This window comes from Microchirus variegatus, assembly GCF_963457635.1.
Source record: "Microchirus variegatus genome assembly, chromosome: 4".
Classification (NCBI taxonomy): Eukaryota; Metazoa; Chordata; class Actinopteri; order Pleuronectiformes; family Soleidae; genus Microchirus; species Microchirus variegatus.
This window is the reverse complement of record NC_139805.1, coordinates 5,748,952-5,772,503: the sequence shown is the minus strand read 5'-3', so window position 1 is coordinate 5,772,503 and position 23,552 is coordinate 5,748,952. Positions and strand designations below refer to the sequence as shown.

The following is a 23,552-nucleotide window of genomic DNA, read 5'->3' as shown; positions in this document are numbered from 1 at the left end:
TTGGCTTGGGTTGGAGTGGGTGGATCTCAAGAAAGATGTAGTGACAGAAAAGCAGAAGGGATGAAACAGCAGTTTATGAGTCATATATTTATTTTTATTTTTTTTCCCCCCAATGTTTCCAAGTTCCAAACCAGCTTTGCTAGCTAATACAATCAGCCACCAAAAGTCACTCACCACACCCTCCAAAAAAAAACCACAAACATACTCCGGCTATGGCAACCAGCGAAAATAAAGGTTGTGGGAACCAGTGAGCAGGGATATTGAATGAAAAATGAGTTAGACTCACTTAACAAAAAAAGAGAGATGCTGAGCCTCTGGAGCCACGCTGACTCTGCGGCTCTGAACTCAGATCCTGCCAGAGGTTTCTGTGTGGTAGGTTAAAAATGTCAACTTCAGCTTAGTTTGCTTCTGAAAGTGTTAGAGCCACATTATACTTCTCCGACTGCGTAATGCGCTATCCGTCTGCGTCACCACGTAGACCACTCGAGCCTTTATACTTCTGCGTCGTGGTGACGGATAGGCACTGCAATTTCCCGCCCGATCAGTAGGGGTCGCTTCGCAAGGTTGTTGTGCTTTTGGCTACAGTGAGCAATGGCGTCCGAGGGAGAAAGACTGTTGTAGTTGAAACAGTGGCCGTTTGTCACTTTTCTGTGTCCCGGAACGCAGTTTTAAGATAATTTGAGGCGAGAAATTGGCCATTTAGAGTCTAAACATGTGCTGTGTGTGTTAAGATATGACGTATTTATAGTTCGGCAGCGACAAAGTCGGCGGTGTTCAGCTCCGCCCTCTGTGGACGCTCGGTGCTCACTGTGAGCTGGCACAGAGCAGCTTCGCTCGGCCTGTCCTGAGGACCAATCGCAGCTCTTGCCGTCTCCGTTGTCCCTTGACGGAGAGACGAACACTTCACAAATATTCCGTGCACCCGGAGACGACGCAGAGGCTCTTCGACAGGTTCTGCGTCGACGCAGAGACTCTGCGTAGGCTACGCAGAGCACTTTACGCAGGAGTATAAATTGGGCTTTACACTCATGTTTCCCACTTGGACAAAAGAAGAATAAACTTAAAATCACTATGATACTACTGTGTTTGTTTAATTCACATTCTAGTCAGATTATATTTGACCAGGTTTTTTTTTAAATTAATTTATTGGGTTGATTTTTTTCAGATCTTTTACTCATAAAACTTGGTGGAAACACAGTAAGTAGGTGTAGGGCTTTTATTGTCTTTGAAGAAAGGAAGTGACTTTCACATTTTATAAAACATCAATGCAACATCCTCTGCTGTTGTGGGAATGAGACATGCATATCAGATCGACTGTCTGGTGATAGAATAACACATTTATCTTTGGCAATTAGTAAAAAAAAAAAAAAAAATTTTTGGTTGAAGTGGCCCTTTAATATAGTAACAATGCGGCCAATCACGTACAAATTCAACATATTGAGATGTACATATTTCATTTAGGAGAGGATGAGCCGACAGATCCTCATGGAGACTTGACCCACATTATTTATTAGCCTTGACTGGATATAGGAAAATATAATTACTACCCGTTTTGCTTTCCTTCATGTTGAGACGCGCTATTACAGTAATGCTGGTTTCTGCTGCCAATGCAGAGATGATTCCTGGAGGAGAAACTGCCTTAGTTACAGGAAAAGCACAAAATGATGAAGGTCTGTGTGTGTGACGTAGTGAGGCGACTACATCCTCCTTCTCCTCTACCTGAACTCTTCCAAAAAAACACTGTCTGTCTGTGTCTGTCAGATGGATTCACCGACTCTCAACATGAAAGTGTCAGGATTAAATTGTTTGCAAGCATCCTCAACCATCCTAGATCTCAAGAGAATCACAAAAGATCACCCGACATAGTAAAAAAAATGATGCTCAAAGTAATAAAAGCAACAAACAATGGCCTCTTTAACTGATACTGAATGAATCACTCACTGAAATCAAACACAACAGATGATATTCTCAACTTTTAGAACCAGCAGCAACAAATGACTTATGATAAGAACAACTCAATAATAATATTTGACTCACTGTGGAGACCAGGATCATAGTGAGCTGAGGGGTTTGTGTGTGACTGGAAATCAGTGTTTCGTGTCTTAACGCTCCTGTATCTAAAATGGCAACAGAGAAACAGCCTCAGGTGACCAGCCACAATTGAGGTGCGACAACAATTTTCCCGAAAAAAGGCCATGCAGTGCAGCTACAGTCTCTCCACTCCGGGTCCATAACTGCACTATAAACTCTTACTGCACTGTCATACAACTATAAAGACACAATGAGGTTTCTCACTGGCCTTTACTGGCACAGTGCACAACCTTTACACTTGATAAAATGTTCTACCACCTAATGTTCTGAAGTTGGAGACAAAGTTTTTATGACGGTGACTCCTTTAAATACCTTTGAAGACTCTGATATCTTGAGTATAGTTCTGGCATACAGCAAAACTCTCCAAAGTGTAAGTTGGACCAGTGAGTTTATTAAAACACAGACGTAAGCCTCAGAAATCCAGTCTGAGTTAAGCCCAAAGTTAACTGTCTGACCCACTAATCTAACTTCACTGATCCTGTTTCCAAAAAAAGGAAAGTTTTGAACACTACCTTCCTGGAAACAGCTTTTATTGATCTCATAAAAGATGAATCAATACATGTGTAAACAAGGAATTTAATATTGTTCTTACTCCATACCTGGGATTAGAGAGCATGGTTAATAATAATAATAATAAAAAAAAAAAAAACAGGATAAGCCGGGTAAATGTACCAACATGCACAAAACATAATGATTGAGCATTACTGTGAATAACAGGATACTGGTCCACGTGATCATGAATCACCAGAAAAGGCTCGAAGGAAGAAATGAATGAACATTCATCATTCATTCAGAAATCATTCAGGCAACAGATCTGACTTTTCTAAGGTTGGCTGAGCAGATTTTGCTCTTTTAACCTCGACAGCCCTGCCAGACACAAAGAAAACAAAACGATTAAAAGCATTAGTGAAATCATTACAGGGAGGTTTGTGGCAACTGGAGCTGGAGACCACGGGGTTTGTCTTGCAGAGCATTTAATGATTAACAAGATTGTTATTTACGTGTCTCCTGCTAAAGGAAGACCACTTGGCCTAATCATGTAAAATGCAGCGGTGAGGATTATAATTATACCTGATAATGAACCCAAGCACTTGTTGATAAGTGGAAACGCGGCGCGCATCAATAAATTAGATTATTTATAATCAGTAACTTGAGAAACATGCAGATATTTCGAGCCACACTCTTAAGCAACAAGTCAACGCATTTCCACATTATAGGCGACATTAGATAGGAACTAGTGCAGTGGAGACATGAACATTACTGCAAATTCAGCTGTATTTTTTATGAGTTATATATTATATTAATTGCAAAGAAGTGCATTTGGCAGTTAAGCATAGAAAAGGCAAAAATACTGAACTGCTCGACTCCTCACACAGATGTCTCTTAAATATGTTGTTCATAAATCTGATAGAAAATCAGCAGCATGATAAATGGAAGTAAAATGTTTTGATCAATCAATGGGCCAACTGTTTTTATTGCTAAAACTAGTAGTGATTAGCGCTCTTGCCTTTGACGCAAGAAGACCCGGGTTCGTGACCCGGTCAGAATAAAGGCCACATTATACTTCTCCGACTGCGTAATGCGTTATCCGACTGCGTCACCGCGGAGACCCCTCGAGCCTTCATACTTCAGCGTCGTGGACGGATGTGCGCTGCAATTTCCCGCCCGATCAGTATGAATTGAATTGAATGACTTTAAACACACATGAGGGGTCGCCGCGCAGAGTTGTTGTGCTTTTGGCTACAGTGAGCAATGGCGTCTGAGAGAGAAAGAGAGAGAAAGACTGTTGTTGTTGAAACAGTGGCCGTTTCTCACTTTTCTGTGTCACGGAACGCAGTTTTAAGATAATTTGAGGCGAGAAAACGGCCATTTAGAGTCTAAACGTGCTGTGTGTGTTAAGATATGACGTATTTATAGTTTGGCAGCGACGTTGTCGGCGGTGATCAGCGCCACCTCTGTGGACGCTCAGTGCGCACTGTGAGCCGGCACAGAGCAGCTAAGCTCGGCCTGTCCTAAAGACCAATCGCAGCCCTTGACGTCTCCGTTGTCCCTTGACGGAGTGACAGACACTTAAAGAATATTTTGTGCAGTCGGAGACGACGCAGAGGCTCTGCGACAGGCTCTGCGTCTACGCAGAGCACTTTACTCAGGAGTATAAATTAAGGGTCTTTCTGCATGGAGTTTGCATGTTCTCCCTGTGGGTGCGTGGGTTTTCTCTCCAGGTTCTTCCCACAGCCCAAAGACATGGGGATTTGGGGATTAGGCAAATTGGACACTCTAAATTGACAGTTGGTGTGAGAGTCAGAGTGGATTGTAGTGATTGACTGGCGATCTGTACAGGGTGTACCACACCTTTTTGTCCTATTTCAGCTGGGATTGGCAGCAGCGACCCCCACCTGTGTCCCTCCGGAGTAGGATAAAGCCGTAGAAGATGAAACCAGCAGCTAAACAAATCAAGGTCTCCAGCGAGATGGTGCAACGACGACTATGGCTATAAAACTAAAAATGACTTGTAGTTTTCTGAGACGGTTATTGATCTGCAATTCAAGGATAGCAGGATGATTCCTGAGGTCACTGCAATCAGCGAGTGGGTCCATGATCCGATGGTGCACGAGCATGCAAGATGTGATAGGAGATCGATGAGTCATGTTCTTCACTCAGTAATGACTGGTGCCATAGATGGATCAACAATGTTTCACCCAGCAAATCTCCTAAATAAATAAATCTGCTTTTCTTCAGGTTAATGCTGAAATAGAGTCATGCTGAGAGCATGACGTAGTGGTTTTATTTTCAGGATTTATGGCTAAAATGTTCCCGCGTTGAATGTGAACAGGTTCTGAGCTGTTTTTTTTTTTTTCCTGTCTGTGATATGAAATTCAATCAAAGTGAATGAGTTCAAACAGAGTCGGCACATAAATTATCAGTGATCTGTGCTTAAATCTGCAGTGTGTAACTTTTTTTAGTTTGAAATATGAGCGAGGTGAAAGGAATGTTCACTTTAGGTTAAGGAATTCACCTGGTTCTCTGAAACATGAGAACGAACCCTCTCGGAAAAGCTATGCAGGCTCACCTGAGGCATGGAAGAAGCCTCTGACCATAATGATCATCTGATAAATTCACTCGTTTACATTTTGAGTAAAAGCTCCCACTGTGTCTGTGGGATTTTACTTTACATTCCAGCTGAGAAGCTATGAAGAGCATCCACAGAATGTCTCCTGCTGAATACGCTGCAAACTGTCAGCGCTGCGAATGAGTTATTGATCAGACCGACAGAGTTTTGGGCAGAAGAAAGTGTGCTGCAGACAACCCTGAGAGGTGTGACTGTGAGCGACACTTAATAAGATCTCCAGAACAATAGACCTGCGCCACAATGACTTTTGTCGATCTACTGCTGTTGCCCTCAGTTACTGCCAGGTTGCTAATGGCAACACACACAGAACATCTTCTGTCTCAAGCCCTGCAACAGAAATGTGAGGTGTCTGTACATTAACGCCCGCATTTGTCAGATCTTCACTTGGGCTTCAAAGATGCAAAAATCGATCTCCTAAATGAGATTTTAGTGGACACTAATGACAGCAAAAACTTCTAGCCTGCTCAGTGCGCCTTGGAAATCCTTGAACCATTTGGTTCAGGACAACCAGGAATTCAGGAAATGTTGTGTCCTTTGGAGGTCAAAGTAGTCTTCAAATAACTTAAAATTATGAGCTGTGAAGTGAACATTAAAGCCCAACATCCACAGTAAAGAAACAGGGACTATATCATTTACCAAAAAAAATCTCATGGTGGAGGGATTGAGGTCCTCACACTGTTAAGTTTGTTTTTTAAGTGTCTTAAGCCAGTTCACTTTAAAACTCAGTGGGTGAATGAATGATAAGTGGCTTGAATTAAATGCTCGTATTCTCACTTCCTCTGTCCTCTTCCTGAGCAAGTCTTAGGGTGAATTCCAATTGTTAACTCCAAGTGTTCTTCTTCTTCTTTTTTGGAGTTGACAGACTGGACGCAGCTTTCGCGTTATTCTGCCCCCCACAGTCTGAAGACGTATCTGCATTTAAGGGGTGTCCCATTTCTAAGTGACAAAATAACCCTCAACACTTGGTTTTGAGGGCCAGTTAAGATTAAGGGTTGAGCTTGAGGGTTAAGATTGAGGGTTAAGATAGGAATTTGGAATTGGCCCTTACTCTTCCTCTTTACAGCATTCTGAGCTGAGGTGGATGAAGTAATGTCATTTGTAATGATTAAGTGGTAATGGCTAATAATCACCAGCCATTACCACTTAATCATTACAGAAACTTGTACACAACTCGTAAAAAAGAGGGGTGTGGCAGATCCTCAGAGGTGGAAGGAGAGTGACAGTGTGGTTACTAATGATGATGATGATGATGGTGGTACAATGCTTCCCTCCTTTGGAAAAACACAGCTATTGCAGCTCCAACTGGCTTCAGAGCTCTGAAAGCACATTTAACTGTAACTGTAATTGTAAAAAGTGTTTAGAAACATAATCAGCACTTTCACGCTGCATTTAATGCATTTAGACCACTGGTCTTCTCCTGGATTTCAATCTAAAACATGAGGAAATGTGACTGTTTAAATCTAAGTGGTGTTGTAAGAATATACACTGTTAAGTACAACTGTGACTGTAAATCTCATTGTTTCAGCTCTTGTTTACAGTATGATATGTGACCAAAGTCTGTTGTTGTTTTCCTAAAACCAGTCAGTGATGTGCTATTGACTTTATTTCCAGTAAGAAACTGTTTCTTTAGAAGATTGTTTCTTTACATCCATGAGGATTACTTTTTTCCCGATGTGTACCATAATCATGTGTTTCATTCTTTCGTTGTTAAAAAATAAAGGTATTAGACCAGGGGTCTGCAACCTTTACTATCAATAGAGCCAAATCAATTTAATCTGAAGCTGCAGACCCATGAAATGAAGATATATAGATATACTCTATATAAAAGAACTACAGTTTGTTGCATTTAAGAAATACAGAAGTAGAAAAAGAAAACTGCTGACATTTCATTTCTGTTTTTTTTCTGTTTACAAAGGAAAACCACTGGCACATGGAGGCTCACATTGAAATAAAACACAGAACCGTGTAGATATAGTTGAATCCCCCCAAATCGGAAAAAATTAATAAAATAAAAAGTAACCTTCTTTGAAATAGCTGTGAAAACCTGCTGGCATAATTATGTGGATCCAAAGATGGACAAGACTTTTTAGGGAGGTTTTCAATATCGCATTTGATGTAGACAAAGGATGTGACGTCTGTTTTAGTGGGCGTCCACCTTCATGTATCTCTGCTTTATCTCGTAAAATATCAAAATAAAGTGAAAAAATAGTGGAGGGAACCACTGCAGAGGTGCTGAAGAACCACATGTGGCTCTCGGGCCGCAGTTTGCAGACCCCTGCATTAGAGCAACCACATACTACAATTAAAAGGTTCCTCTTAAAAGCGCTCTGATGAATATACGTTATAATAATGATCCACACTGTGCTGCCAGTTGCCATCACCTCAGATTATATATGGCTTTGGGACTTCAGTCTGGTTTAATAGGTTTTTCAAGGCCACTTGTTTTGGTAAATATGGTTAAAAACAAAGACTTGAAACTTAAAAACTTCAGTAACACATAAACCGTGTTATGTTGCACTCTCGTGTGTTCACCTTCTTCATCATGCTTCAACGCGCAAACCCAGAAGAAAGACGATCTGCTAATCTGCTCCTCGTTATCCATCATCCTGTCTTTTTGCCGCCTCTCTCTCAATCTCGCATATAAACGCGCTCTCGCCAAAGACAGACATTTGGGAGCGAAGTGGGTCAGAGGGCGGAGGAGACGAATTGGAAGTCTGAATGGAATGATGGAGAGATGAATGGGCGGCTGAATGAAGGAACGAACGAGTGGATGGATGGTTGCGAGAGAAGGGAAGATGTAAAGAGGTCACAGAGGGGCACAGACTGGCTGCATTCCAACAAGTGCAACATCTCTTCTAACACTTCCCAGACTTTGACGCCTGAAGATTTTGGAATATGTGACCATAGTTTGCTTTATTATCAAATTAAATTAAATTCAAACTAAAGTTTGAAGGATTTCAAGATTCCAGAACAAAAGTTTTTTCTTTCTCGTTTCCCTTTTAAAAAAAAACAATAAAGGCAGAAAAAAGTAGGTCAATTATGTCTCAGTCACACCTTGTTTCCCAATTATATCTCTACCGAGTGACAATGTTTCAGCTGAGTATGATGTACTGTCTATTTTTAGAATGTATAAAAGCGATGTTAATACATATTTCATATATAAGTAGAATTATAAGAATGTATTAAGAGGGACAGCGTGTGAAATGTAGCAACATTTACTGGTGATGTTGGACACTGCAGCTGAATATCAATCAAGTTACTGTCAGTTGTGGATGATAATGAAAACATGCTGCTCCACCACCAAAAGCCACAGCTACCCTAAATTAACAGCATTGGTAATTATCAAAATATTTTTTTATGCTTCTGTAATGGTTAATACACAAGTATGTAGACGCTCTTTGACCTGCTATAATGCTAAAATATTATATATTATATTATAGTTATCCATGAATTTTCAAATTTAACAGTAATAGTAACGCAAATTTTCTTGATTTAGATGTCAAATTAGAGTTATTTACTTACAAACAAGTTTTAGAAAAATATTTGAAAGAGGTTTTCTTGTTTTTATGACAGGTGGTCCAATAAATGTGTTAAGCACTGTGTATATAATATATATATTTTTATATATATATATATATATATATATATATATATATATATATATATACACACATATACATATACATATGACATTTAACATACTGCACCTTTACGAGTGTTGATTCTTTTGTGCTTAGCCATGTTTTTTTTTTTTTTTTTTTTTAATTAGTCTTGTTCCACTTTTAAACATCAGCAGACACAGGAAATTACACAACCACCAATACAAGGTTTTGTGGCCTTCACTGTGGCACAAACAGTGGTAGAAAAAGTGTGTGTGTGTGTGTGTGTGTGTGTGTGTGTGTGTGTGTGTGTGTGTGTGTGTGTGTGTGTGTGTGTGTGTGTGTGTGTGTGTGTGTGTGTGTGTGTGTGTGTGGGATGTCCTTGCAAAGCAACATGGTCTGTTTCCTATGGTTGCCAGACCATTAATGAAAATCTTCTCCATCACAGCTACCAATTCCCTACTGAGATGGAGTGAACTCTCTCTCTCTGTGCGTGTGTGTGTTTGCCCATTTGTCTTGTTACCAGCTAAAGCTGCCAATTTAATCACCATGAGAAAGAGTCTGGAAACAAACTCTCTAACCTTCACAACACTGTCACCACCCCCTCCCCTGGCAACTATTGATAGCCACACACACACACGAATCACACAATGAATCTGAGTAAAATTAATATTCAGTCATGTACACACTATCCACTATGATGCAGCATTTTAAATGTTTTCCCTTATCAAGTTATGTTCAAGCAAATAATAAAGCTCTTACTGTGTATAATGGAGGAACACAGAGCAAAGCTAAAGACTGCAGCAGCCACATGGTGTAATTGGGAAGAATTGACGATTGCACCGCTATTTATTTGACACAGGACGACGCAGGTCTGAGAGGAAATGTCTGAGCTTAAATATGGCTCATGACCTAATACACATTTAATGCTTGTTTCTGGTGTTTTACTTACATTGCGTGTTGTCATGTTCTATTTCTGTTTTCTATTTCGTCTTGTTGCTTACACCGTAGGATGACCATTCCACTATTGTTGTGCCACAACAATAACGGCATTCATTCATTCATTCATTCATTCATTCATTCATTCACCATTATACTTTTTTCTATGAGGTTTTTGTCATGCACTCAGTGCTGCATTTGAACAAATCCTTCTCTCATCAAGTCATCATCCAGGACCACATACTGTGGTACTGCTCCCCTTACTGGGAAAATTCACTATTTGCTATGAAATGAAAAGCTGCAACTGGACACACACATACCTCTCTGCAACATCTCGGCCACTCCAGCATGTGTGCTGCTCCACCTCCATCTCGCTCTCACAGAGCATCTCTGGAAGCTCTGTGAAGAACCACTGGTACCGTTGTATAGATCCCTCAAACTCCCTGAGGAAGGAGACATGTTTGAGTTGTTGTCAGGAGGAGATTTGGACCATCATTTCTTCTAATTAAGTGTCATGACAAATAGCCTGTGAAATTCTTTCTCCATAGATTATAGTATAATACTGAAAACAACGTGGAAAAGGGAAAGTAAAGCACATTTGAAAAAATAAAATAAAATAACGATTGAAAATCTGATATGAAGGTTTTTATGAAAAGAGTTCTCTGATTTCAGGTTGAATTTGCGATACAATAATATTATTTAGAATAAATATTAAATTAGTCATTCATTGAATGTTTGGTATGCAAAACCCTTAATAAGTGGACTATCTGATTTGCCTTATACCCAATATCTGATATTAAGACATTTTTACTGAAACAGGTCGGATGGTTGACTTTTCAGTGAGAAAAGAGTGGATAAAATGACCGAACACTTACTTACTACACTTTTCATTTTGTAATTTTAATGACTGGTAATATAAACATATTTACCTTGACATTTTCTTCAGGTTTCGACTTTTGTCACTTCTGGACCCTTTAAGAGGAAACAACCTTGTGGGAAACAAATATGCACACATAAACACATTGACACACAGTAGATTTTGTTTTGTGCCAACTCAAGATAAATCATGAAATAGACTCTCCACACTTTTTTACTGCTTTTGTTCTATTCTCACGCATTTCTCCGGGGCGTACGTTGTACTCACCTCTGGGACTGCAGCTGCAGGCGCTGATGAGCGGGTGAAGTCACAGACGAACCCTCTGAGGTCAGCGATGCGACAGCAGTTGCTGAAGTTGTGTTGTGGGAGCCGGTGGGTTTTGTTCTTGTAATCACGGGACCGGCGTCCTGTGGACCACACACCTTCTCTACCTGAGGACAAAGTTGGTATTGTGGGTAAAGGCTGGTCATGCACATGCTTCTTATAATAAAAAAAAAAGTGAAGTGAATGGTAAATGTACTGTATTTGCACACCAGTGATGACCACTCATTCACACACATTCATGCAGAGCATCAATATGCAGCTCTATCATGCCTGAGTCACACACTGCCAGCTGCCTGGAGCAATTCTCTGTTAAAGGTGAAGTAAGTAGTTTATAGTGCCATCTAGAGGAGAGGCTGAAATTTACAACAAAGAACTGCTCCTCTGCTCACCCCCTCCCTTCCCTGAGCGCTACCGTATCCGCAGCTGCTCAAATGTCGTCAAATCATCGTCGATGAGGTTCGTGAGGCGAGGGAGAGGGCGAGCTACCGCGGCCGTAGCAGACGAAGCGGAGAGAGTGGAGGCGGGACTTCCGCTACAAGTAAAGAGACGCTTGATTTGTTCTCTCGCGTTTGTCCTTACAGGCTCCAGTAGAAACATGGCGTCTCGCTGCTAACAGTGGCTATGCAACCACAGCCCGCGACCGTGTTATTTTACATGACTTTTTGAAACACTACGAAAATGAAACAAAAACTATTATACAGCGACTAGACAATGCAGGAGCACATAATATGTATAAAAAAGTGGATTTTGGGTTATATAAACCCATAAATACTACACAGTGTCCCTTTAAGTGCCTGCTACAGGGACATTGGTATGTAGACTAGAAGAGCGGAGGATCAAACCCTCTTCCTTCCGGTTACAAGACAACCTGCGCTAACCACAGCCTTAATTCCTCAAGTTTACTTTATCACTTGGAAGGGTATTCATTTTCAGTGATGGGTAAGTAAGTAACACCGTTACGTTTTTCTTCTCATTATTATAACGCCGTTACCGTTACTGACCAATAATGTGTCGCGTTACTTTATTGAAGGCAGTTGTTTTAAATCAGACCTCTGAGGCGAGCGACAGAGAAATGTCTTGTTCCTCCTTGTCTTTGGTGAGGGTGGGGGCACAAGACAATCGCAAAAAAAGTGATGACGATTGGCTGAGGTTGAGTACAATTCTATGGTAAGCCAATCGGAGGTGAAGTTGGGCGGGTGCTTAGTCTGCTTACTCACGCATCACATTTTATTGGATGCTAGTCTCACTTTCCCACAGCAACGTTAAAATAATTTAGATTTGTGCACTTGTTGTTGCACTTTGTGCATTAAAAATTACTTGAAATTTGTAACTCAGTAACTACTTTAGTTACTCTCTGGGAGAAGTAACTAGTACTAGTAACTTGCCCAACACTTGCCCAACCATTATTTGCACATTCATTTTGAAGAATATTTCATTCTCTAAAGCCTGTAAATATGTCACAAGAACAGAGACATTTCTCCTCTGCATTAACCACACCTACTTCAAATTTCTGGCCAATCATACAATAGTTGTCAGACACCACACAAGAAAACAGTTCTATATATATTATAAAGGACATGATTGACAGTTTATCAGATGATGTGTAAATCAACATCACACTTATCAACTATCAACATACTTTTTTCACATCCAAAAATTACAGCGATCTCAAAATGTGTCATGCACTTGTCCGTTGACCTTAAATTCTTCATGTAGCACCTGTTAGCTGTTAAACCGCAGAGAGTCCCGTTGTCTGCTGATGTCTCTAATGAGGCAGAGGCTAGAACAAATATTTAATGAAGTGGAATTTTCTTATATACCACAATCGACAGTGAACCTCTGCTTGTGTGTTTGTTTACCTCTCAGGAATCTACTCTACTAAGTCCACAATGTTCTATCAGAGTTGGACAGCTACTCTACTTCTTCATCCAATGGTGTGTGCATGTGCATGTGTATGTGTGTGCATATGTGTGTGTGTGTGCATTTGTGTGTCTTCTGTTTGTCCAGAGATTAGCCACTTTCTCATCACTAAGAATCAAGCTGCATTCTGGGTACCGGTTGTCCCGCCAACAACAGTCTTTGTCTGGCACTGGATCTGTATTCACACTCGCATACACACACACACACACACACACACACACACACACACACACACACACAGAGGCTGAGGGGAACCCCGGATTTTCTGAAGAATGAGGCTGTTTTTAGCCCACCTTGGTACAAGGCATTTGTGAGAAGTTCCAAAATGCCAGGCTGAACGAAACCAACAGTCTTTCGCACTCTGTGTCCACAATTCAAATGACTTCATTATGGCGGCATATGAGTAGGAATGATTAAGAGAACATGCTTGAGTTCCTCTTTTCATCTTTTAATTTGTAATTCTCTGCCCTTTGTTGTTTCAATTCAACAGAGACACGGTTACTTTGATATTCGAACGTTTATAAGGAGTCTGGCATGAGTATCTCTTTACCTTATGTACACGGTTTCAATTAGAGACAGCACACGAGGCAGATCTTACCCCATGAGAACCTCCACTTACTGTGGCTGTGATGCGAGGCCCGTGCAGCTGAGCATGCAGTATGGCGTCGTTCACGTGGTTTCGCACCGCCAACAGGGCCAGCTCCATGCTGTTGTGGTTGCTGCTAGTTGCTAGAGTGGCAGCTAAGCGTTGTAGCAATACAACCAAACCCCTCCAGGGGGCACCAAGCTCTGATACCCCGACCTAACAACAGATAGACAGACAGAAAAGAAGGGGAAAAAAGAGACAATTCAAGGATGTGGAGGTGACAGAAGTGAGTCAAAACAGTGTGTCCCATGAAGGACTTTGTTTTCACACTACAAATAATACTTATTTGACTCTCCTCAACTTTAATGTCTGTGTTCAACGACTAAAGACGAAAAACATGGTGGAAGTTGTTTTTCCACTCTTTCTTTTCTTCTTTCTTCCAAAACAGGATTAACAGGTCATCTTCCAGCTAAAGAAGTCTCTTTAAGCCCAATTTATACTCCTGCGTAAAGTGCTCTGCGTAGGTTACGCAGAGTCCTCTGGGTCGACGCAGAACCTGTCGAAGAGCCTCTGCGTCGTCTCCGGGTGCACGGAATATTTTTTAAGTGTCCGTCACTCCGTCAAGGGACAACGGAGACGGCAAGAGCTGCGATTGGTCCTCAGGACAGGCCGAGCTAAGCTGCTCTGTGCCGGCTCACAGTGAGCACCGAGCGTCCACAGAGGGCGGAGCTGAACACCGCCGACTTCGTCGCTGCCGAACTATAAATACGTCATATCTTAACACACACAGCACATGTTTAGACTCTAAATGGCCAATTTCTCGCCTCACATTATCTTAAAACTGCGTTCCGGGACACAGAAAAGTGACAAACGGCCGCTGTTTCAACAACAACAGTCTTTCTCCCTCGGACGCCATTGCTCACTGTAGTAAAAATTAGAGATATGGAAAATTAGCTTCAGTGTGTGCCATCTAATGGTGACACTGTAGACTGTAACAAACGGAGGACTCCTCTGCTCAGACTCCACAGTGGCTTTCACATACCAGAAAGGATGATGTTATACTTAATCTGCGTAGTAAGGGTCTGCTTCAAAATCCACACTGACACACTGATTTGTCAGCATAGGCTTCTGAAGAAACATGACGGTGCAAGATGGTGGTCTCCACAAATCAAGGCAACTTTGCCTTAGGTTCACATTAATGGCTTATTATAAGGCTAAAAAACCCAAAACGCTTTTATTTTGAAGCTATTATGCTCTTAAAATAAACACACATAGTATATTATATTTCTGCCAATAAACTAAGGCTGAAACTCTATAGTAATTGAGAGAAAAAAGAGAGAGCTTGTTTTAATTATTGAAAAAAAAAAAAAAAAGATTGTTGTACGTTTAGGCGTAAAACAGCTTCCAAAACAATGGGTCGGGACCTACAAATGGGTCACGGGAGATTTGTTTGAATAATCGATGCAGCCCTACAATAAAACATACTAAATGTTACATATATGACCTTTAAAAATCAATTTTGGCATTTTTGGAAATGTGCCCGTTTGCTTGCTTGAAATTGCTGATTATATATATATGATAAAACAAGTCAAATCAACAGCTGGCTTACTTTTAAGCCTAAAATAGTGACAGTGACATCTCTAATCTCACCGTCACCAGAAATTCAAATGACTGTTTCCCAAAATGTCAAACAATTTCAAATGTAGAGTCTATTGAGTTAATGTCTCTAGATACTACTACTACTAGATTTGATCAATATTAGTCAGCTCATACTCGAAAGACAAACCATTGACCCACTTACCAGACATCCTCTCATAATGTTAACACAGAGTCCAGTGCAGGGTCGTATCAGTGTCAGGCCTCTGCAGTGGGAACAGTACTGCATCCTCACTAAACCACGCCCACACTCCCTCGATAACGTTGCCTTTTCGGTCGCGTTCACAACCTCGCCGGCGAGTCGCAACAATCGGCTCAACGCCCGCCCTACTCCGAGCGCACTGGACAGGCCGCTAACCAGAAGGCGGGGATGGGGTCCAAACGGGCCGACGTCCTGCCGCGTTAGCCGCAGGCAGTCGTCCAGAGTGTTGGAGGTGGAGGACTGTAGGGACATGTGGCCGATCCCGGGGTTGAGCAGACGGCGGTAAACCAACGGGAAGAGGTCGTTGTAGAACCGACCCACAGTCTTATCCAAGGGGGCGGTAGAGTCTCCGGAGAGATGGCGTTTGATGTCGCCAAACAGCTGAAACACAAGGGGGCGACAGTCAGACGCCAGAGCGGAGTAGGCGCTGTCGAACAGAGAGCTGGTCAGGTTGGACGTGAAGGACACCAGCGACTCAAAGGTGTCTGTGACGGAGAGAGAAGACACAGAGAGACAGGGATTTCATGCTACAATGAGAAACAAAGAGAATATATGATATTCATTCTGTCCTTTGTCTGAAGACACTTCATCATGCTGGACTAGGAAATCTTAAAATGCAGTGTTTCATATTTATGAATGGTTTGTTGGTGGAAATCGAATATACATCCATTAAATGTTAGTATGAGTGCATAATCATTTTCATAGCCATAAAGTCTTAAACATGTACTTTAAGCAAGGGCCTGGCTTTACAGAGGCTGCCAGCAGGTGGCACCATGTTTCTTCAATAGTATGAACCAGCCATTATACGTCTCACCATCAGATGTCACTATTTCTTACACACTGGTCCTTTAAGTACCCATGTAGCCTGTGAGCTAGCTCCCTCAGCTTGTTCAAAACAGTTATGTCACAAATTGAGCCTCGCATAGGAAATGTAATTTGCAAAGCAATAAGTGACCGAGCCTCGGGGGAAACAACACACAACAGTTTGAACTGTCCTCAGTGACACACATGAACCACAACTCAAGGATGTAAGTAAAAATCACAATACTTTACAATACTTTCACAATATTTTTGTTTTCAGTAATATACTGTAACTGACACACTAATAATCACTGTTGGGGATTATTAGTTACACTTAAATTAGGTACAATTATTCAACTTCTGAATTTAAAAATGTAAAAAAAAACACCATTAAAGTCCTTGCTTACTGTTTCTCTGTACAACTACCTTTCAATATTTTAGAGAGACTTTTGACTCAATAGTAAAAAAAAAATAAAAAACAATATAAAAGAACTTATCTAGAACATGTTACAATAGAAGTACTTTAACTCAGATTTTATTTGTCTTCAACTTGTAACAAACACATTTTTAAGCACACATAATGAAACATTAATAAAAACATACAGCCCTTGTGTAAACTGTAAAGTAACATGTTCTTATTTCAAATGGGAACACTACAGACATACCCTAGATGCACGTGTGACATTTCCATATCTATACTTATATCAGTTTCCCATAGTCTTTGTCCACACAACCTTGGACTGACTTCTTCCTGCTGCACACGAGGCCAAAATTAACTCCCAAGCTCATTCACTGCTGTGCTCATTTTCACTACGCTGTTATCTATGGTCAGGTGATAATGAGGGGCCCAATTCTCATGATCCACTATGTTTCCTATGTGTTTAACACAGTCTTATAACGTGGACAGCACCGTCCGTTTAAAAGGAGGCAGCAAGAGCCACGTGTGAGGCTATGTTTGAACGCTGCTAACTAAAGAAAGGTGATGTCAATCTACTGGCATCCTTGAACACAAACACACACACACACACACACCGAGAGAAACTTCAACTCGTCTGAAATGTTCCCCAAGTCAATGTGTGTGTATGTTTGTGTGTCCATGTCATCTCTGCATTCCATGTACATCAGTGTACTGAAGGCGGAAATATGTTTTAAACGCCAACAGCAACATTTCAGCTGAGTGGTTATTAAAAACCTTGCGTAAATGTATAAAAAAAAAAATGCTAAATAAAAAAGGCCTGAAAAATACAATGTCTATGTAATTTGGTATCTTTATAATACTTTGGTGACTGAACAGAGTAACTACAATGAGTGAATAAGGGTGTTGTGTTCTTTGTGTTGTGGGGACCTAAATCTGTTTACACGGTCACATTATGGGGACTTGTCTTCCTTATGGGGACAAAAATAAAGTCCCTATAACGTACATGTTTAGGTTTGAGACTCAGGGTTAGGATTAGGCCAGTAGTTATTATGGTTAAGGTTAGAGCAAGTCTCCAGAAAATGAATGTAAGTCAATACAATGTCCTCTGAAGTCATGGAAACGTGTGTGTGTGTGTGTTTGGGGAACAGGGTTTAAAGCAGCAGCAGCAGCAGCAGCAGCAGCAGCATCAGGGCTCTTTAAACTAATGCGCTGAGTGAGATTGTCTCACTTTCATGTGTTTGCATACCCATGTCCTCGCAATGGCAACTCAAATACAGATGGCATCGAGTGACGAGGCAAAGGCTACGCCGGGGTTCATGTGATTGGCTCTTTACCCTATACGTGATTGGACGACAGCTGCGACAAAGAGACGAGAGCATGCAAAGGTCTCACAGTGCCAGGAGACACACACACACACACACAGAGTTATCCACAGGGTGTAAATAGAACTTGAATACAAGCACTCTGGGCATGTCTCCGTATCTCTAGTGGGATATAATCACCGTGCTCTAGAGATGAAATCCTCTGAGATTCCACTCAGCTGTTGAGAAATGCTGCTGTTATGCAAAATTAATTTCATTTAAGGCTGATGTTACAGGGTTAAATTAGGGAAAAATTATAACATTTTCTATTTTTTTCTTGTTAAATGCTGCATTATTGGCCATGGACCAGCCTCTCTTTGTGTATGGAAGCTTTGCATTAACCTCAGCTGACAGTTACCACACACCACGGCTTATTGAAAAGTAAACGATAGCAAACGATCGCTTGTCTGCACCGGCCGGCTATTGACAAAAGATCGTAAAACAGAAATAAATGTTACGCAACAATGACGTTAGTAATCCATAATATGTGCCTAAACTAAGATAATACAATGGTTTTCATCATTTTTATATCTCTATTAACAAAGTAAGTTAAGTAAGTAGTTTCGCTGCTTTCGCCGCCATCTTTGTTACGTGAAAACACGCAATGCATTCTGGGTAGCCCTTGCTCCCAAGGGTGGTCTCGGAAAATCTCAATATTGAGGGCGATACAGCCCTTAAACTTGGCCCTCAACTTAATTTTTCTGAGAATCGGGACAGCACTTGCACTAGAGGGAGCACGCATTTTTGAGATTGAGGGTTGAGATTGAGGGTTAAGCAAGGAATTGGATTTCACCCTAAGAATGAGATGACTTGCATGGAGCACGGCAGTGAGAGCCAGAGAGAAAGAGAGGTAAATGTTTGCCGTGTCTGTCTGCTGGGTTTTCACCAGCTCCATCCATCTTCTTATCTCCTCTTCTCAACGTGAGAAGACACACACACACACACACACACACACAGGCTCTCACACACACACAAACACACACACACACTCGTGAATAGCGTTGAGGGACAAGTGGACAAGCAGAGTATTCTTCCTCCTATTCAGAGCAGCCGTCAGAGACCGGCTGTTGCCCACAGCAACAACACTTTGCTGCGGATACGTACTGAATGTAAACATTCTCCGTCCCTCGCTCTCTCATTGGTCACGAACAAAACCTGATTATTTCGGCGACAGAGGCCGACAGAGGGAGAAAGACAGCGGAGAGTTGTAACAAAGTTTTCTGTTGCTCCCTCGGAGAGTTTGCTCTCACACTCTGTCCAACGTCAGTTGTTTGTTTGGCCGGCCACTGCGGCGCCTCACAAAATAAACTGGCCTCACACCGCTACCCCTGACACAAACTCGCCATTTCATGATGAACCCACAAAGTGGGAATGACAGGGGGCAACAAGCACTTGACAGAACTGTTGAAAACACCAAAATCACCAGCACTTTACACTCACTTGGATTTGGGTTCTTGAATGAGCCAAAGAAATCACTCTCTTGTCATATAGTGACAGACCGTAAAAATGGAAAAATCTGTTTCATAACGTCCATATTTGGAATAATCCAAAATACTGAGAAATGGAGTTTTGTTAATTTTAACAACAATCAGATAATAACTTTGCTGATTGCAGTAAAATCGCAATAAGGCCTACCGAAATCTTCACGCCAAAACATGTGTCAAATTACCATTTTAGATTAAAATATTGCCCTGGCCGACATATATTATATGCTACATACATCTTTGTTTCTCACAGATTTGCACAAATATAGCACATTTAATTATTTTAAATATGTTATTGCAATAAAAATGAGAATAATGGTGTAAAAATGACCAATCCTTCTCATATCGCAAGTCATATCACAGTCGCAATTTCAGTAAAAAATAACCCTAGTTTCTGCACCTGTTGAAATGCAGAAAAAAATAACTGAGGAATTAAAAGCAAACACCGATCAGCCTTTATGTTTCTCTCCACACCTGCAAATTTTGTTTTTTTTTCCAATTTCAAATATCAATAATCAATCATCTCCTCCCTTTACATTGCTCTCTCCTTTACCTTGGTAGGACTTGGTGTGTCCAGCGATCAGGTACTTGAGCTCAAAGCTGTAAGACTGCATCTTCTGCTGCGTCTCGCTGCGAACAGCTGCCATGTAGCTGTCCTCCATCTTACTTGTACAGCAAGTGGGCCCGGGGTGGACGCACACTCGGAGAGACTCGTCTGAAAGACACAGAGGGGCATAACTACAGATTTGTTCATTTCACAGTCAAAAGGATGTTCAAAATCTCATTTGAAAATAAATGCCGGGTGGCAGAACATCACGTTTTAAAGTCTGTGTGTGTTTTTAAACCTTTACTGTTTAACATTTTCAAACACCCACCAGTTTCTGATAAAATATTTACAGGAATAAAAACTCGGAATGACTTCCACATCTTGACAAAAGTCAAAAAAGGTATTCAGAACAACTGAAAATAATCATTTCCAGTCAGTTTTTGTTTTTGTTGCCTTTTTAGGGCCTTTTCTGGTATAAATACAAACTGTTTCGGGACCATTAGTCCTCATGGAGACACAAATCCTGGTCATTTCTGAAGTTCATGTAAAGGTTATAGGTTACAGTTGTGGTTAGGCATTAACTGGGTATGGTTACGTTTGGAGACGTTTTAATTAGGCCGTACAAATGAAGTGTCCGAACAAGAACAGCTGTGCAAGCCTGGATAATATGACAGAGGGTCTGCAGGGACCTAATATGATGACATGCACATGGTGTGCGTGCATGTGTGCGTGCACCGTAAAGCAAAGCTGTCAAACAGCTGACTGAGATCAAAGGAGAGATTGAGTGAGATGAGTGACTAAATCTGACATAACAAACACACACACTCTCGTTTGAGCAGCATTCATTGTGAGGATACTCATAGACATAACGCATTTCTTAGCCCCTTACCCTAACCTTAACCATCACAACTCAATGCTAACTCTGCCCTTAAAAAACAGGACAACAGAACATGAGGATCATGGCTTAAATGTCCTCACTTCCTATGGTTTTATGGTTTTTTTTGGTCTCCACAAAGACACATAGAAGAACACACACACACACGTGTCAACCTCTGAGCTATTTTTATTATTACAGTCTGATCATACGGGACATTACTAACTTAATTACTATTCATTGGCAATTCCATGACTCATTTTTCAATTCAAATCACACACTTCATCAGGGTGTCAAGATGGAGGCTTGGGGCCAAATCGCACCAGTCAATGTGTTTGTTTTAAACTGTTTATATTTTGCCCAAGAACCAAAAATGTCAGTCAATGTGTCCCAAATCTTCAAAATTATAATATTCCCAAATGTCTTGTTTTGTTCACAAACCAAAATTATATATTTTTAATGACTTCTCCATAAGAAGAGCATAAGTAGAAAATATTCACAGATCAAGCATAAATGAAACTCTACATCACCCACTCTCCACCACCATAAAGATGTCAGGAGTTGTATTATATGGATAATTCACATTAGTTTAGTGATAGTGTGCAGAAAACAACATGTTTTTTTCAACAATACAGCAAGAGATCTATACAGGAAATAAAATCTATTTAGCTTAGATTTGTACAGATTCAGAAATAACATCTATCCGTCTAAGCCTTGGCTTATGCAGCACTGGTGTTGATCACAGGTCCAGACTTGATCCAGAATATACACTTTAATTCAACAAAATATGATTATGATTTTACACTGGTCAGTGAAGTAATAGGATCTTTTTAATTGGCAGGTATGTTCACTTACAGGTTCTGCATTTTAAAACCTCAGTATTATTACCAGTCACAATTGAATAGCATTAATTAATTAATGTCCATAAGAATGTTCCCAAGATACTTTACAAGATAAGCAAGATACCGATCTTTGTATTTTTTTTTTTTTTACATTGTTGCTTATATTTGTATTTCTGTTGTTTAAAAATGTGCTGTCGAAAAAATACACTTTAACTTAACCTACTATGATGAATAGCAAAACTGCACCAACTGAATTAACTGGTCGGGCGTTTAATTTCAAACTCTGCACTGTGCTTTGTATCAAATCATGTGTCTCATATTCAGGGATATCTGACATTTTCAAAGGAATGATGCGACTGTAATTTGTATTTTTTTATATATATATATTAACAGGATTCTGATGAGTTCAACTCGCATTGTGTGAATTGTATATTATAGGTATTATTAAATAATCCTGCTGTAACATCTACATTAACACAGGTGTTACCAATGGCGTTAATTAGTGTTCCACTTTAGGGTGTGTGTGTGTGTTTTGTTATTTTAATACTACATCCGTATTTCCTTTATTTTCTGGTTGTATTCTGATAAATGGTTTGGAAAATAAGCATAAACGGTTATTATAGTTATTACAAAAACAATGTTTGCCAGAGACGTTTGCTTAGTATTCCCTTAAAATATTGTTAAACAACGTAAAAAACCTCTGCACCAGAATCTGAATAAACGTGTGGAGTTCACCTCCGTGTGTGCTGGGTCTCTATCATCCCCGCGGTGACTAACCTGTTCCCGGTGTCTCCGGTACCAGCTCCACGGGGCCGATCTGGCGCATCATGTAGGCCGTCTTCACCTCATGACAGCTGCCCGTGTCGGCTGACGCACAGTCCGACTGCGCGACGAGAGCAACGTGCAGTAAAAACACCCGAAACAAGTCCACGTGTTGAGAGGCTGCACGGAACATCGCACCATGTCAGAAGTTAAGGGGAGTTAAGAAGAGAGTCTGTGAAGTTACAGCGTGGATTCATACACAAAGTCCGAGCGGTGACACTGGACACTCCATCTGCAGCCGCTCTCTCTCTCTGAGTGTGAGTGTGTGCGTGTGTACACACAGGGCCGGCCCAAGCCTGCATGGGGCCCTGAGAAAAATTAGATTTTGGTTGCCCTTATAATATGGGCTACCACCAGACATAGGTTTATGCCCACCACTTTAGGCCTGCGATTTTCATTGAACAACTTTGCACTATTTACGGACTAACCTTTATTCTTTTTGCGCAACTGCGAGCTAACGTTAATAGTTAGGCTAATGTTAGCTCCAGTTTCCATTGACAAGAGCGCCCTTAAAGGTGAAGTAAGTAGTTTATACATACCAATTTTTCTCTTCTTTATGAAACCAAAGACTGTTTATCACTTTGATCTGGAACATTATATTGGATCTACAATGGCACAGAACATTAGTCACAGGTATCTGGAACTGAAAAATATACTATTGCATTTTCACAAATTCAGCCTACAGGCCAGATTGGACCCCCTAGTGGGCCGGCAGGCTGTATGCCCCTGTCTTCATGGCTTTAATCTGTTTAAAGCCATGAAGAAATTTAAAAATGTGTGGATTTTCAAAGAGTATTTTAAAATGTACAGTACTAAGAGAACTCCATTATAGTATATTAGGGCTACAACTAACAAGTATTTTCATCATCGATTAATCTGTTGATTATTTTCACAATGAGTTGAGTACTTGTTTGGTCCACAAAATGTCGACATATGTTGAAAAATGTCAAACTGTGTTTACCAAACCTGGAAATGTCAAATGTCTGTTTTGTCCACAAACCAAAATGATTCAGCTTTAATGATTTATTTGTTATATGGCACAAAGAAACCAGAACATATTCAAATTTAAGAAGCTGGAA

The 23,552-nt window shown here is 40.7% G+C and overlaps 1 protein-coding gene across 1 annotated transcript in view; it reads right to left on the bottom strand.

Moving 5' to 3' along the window:
* The window catches only part of LOC310926312 (glypican-5-like), a gene marked incomplete at its 5' end in the record, with an annotated part of 50,673 nt that extends 28,067 nt beyond the window's left edge, over positions 1 to 22,606 (bottom strand). Inside the window, 7 exons of the mRNA XM_083888421.1 lie at positions 10,080 to 10,202; positions 10,689 to 10,748; positions 10,904 to 11,067; positions 13,500 to 13,682; positions 15,268 to 15,809; positions 19,942 to 20,103; positions 22,429 to 22,606. Of these exons, the coding sequence (XP_083744547.1) occupies positions 10,080 to 10,202; positions 10,689 to 10,748; positions 10,904 to 11,067; positions 13,500 to 13,682; positions 15,268 to 15,809; positions 19,942 to 20,103; positions 22,429 to 22,606 (1,412 nt within the window). The remainder of the gene's footprint in view (positions 1 to 10,079; positions 10,203 to 10,688; positions 10,749 to 10,903; positions 11,068 to 13,499; positions 13,683 to 15,267; positions 15,810 to 19,941; positions 20,104 to 22,428) is intronic.
* Positions 22,607 to 23,552: the final 946 nt, after the last annotated feature.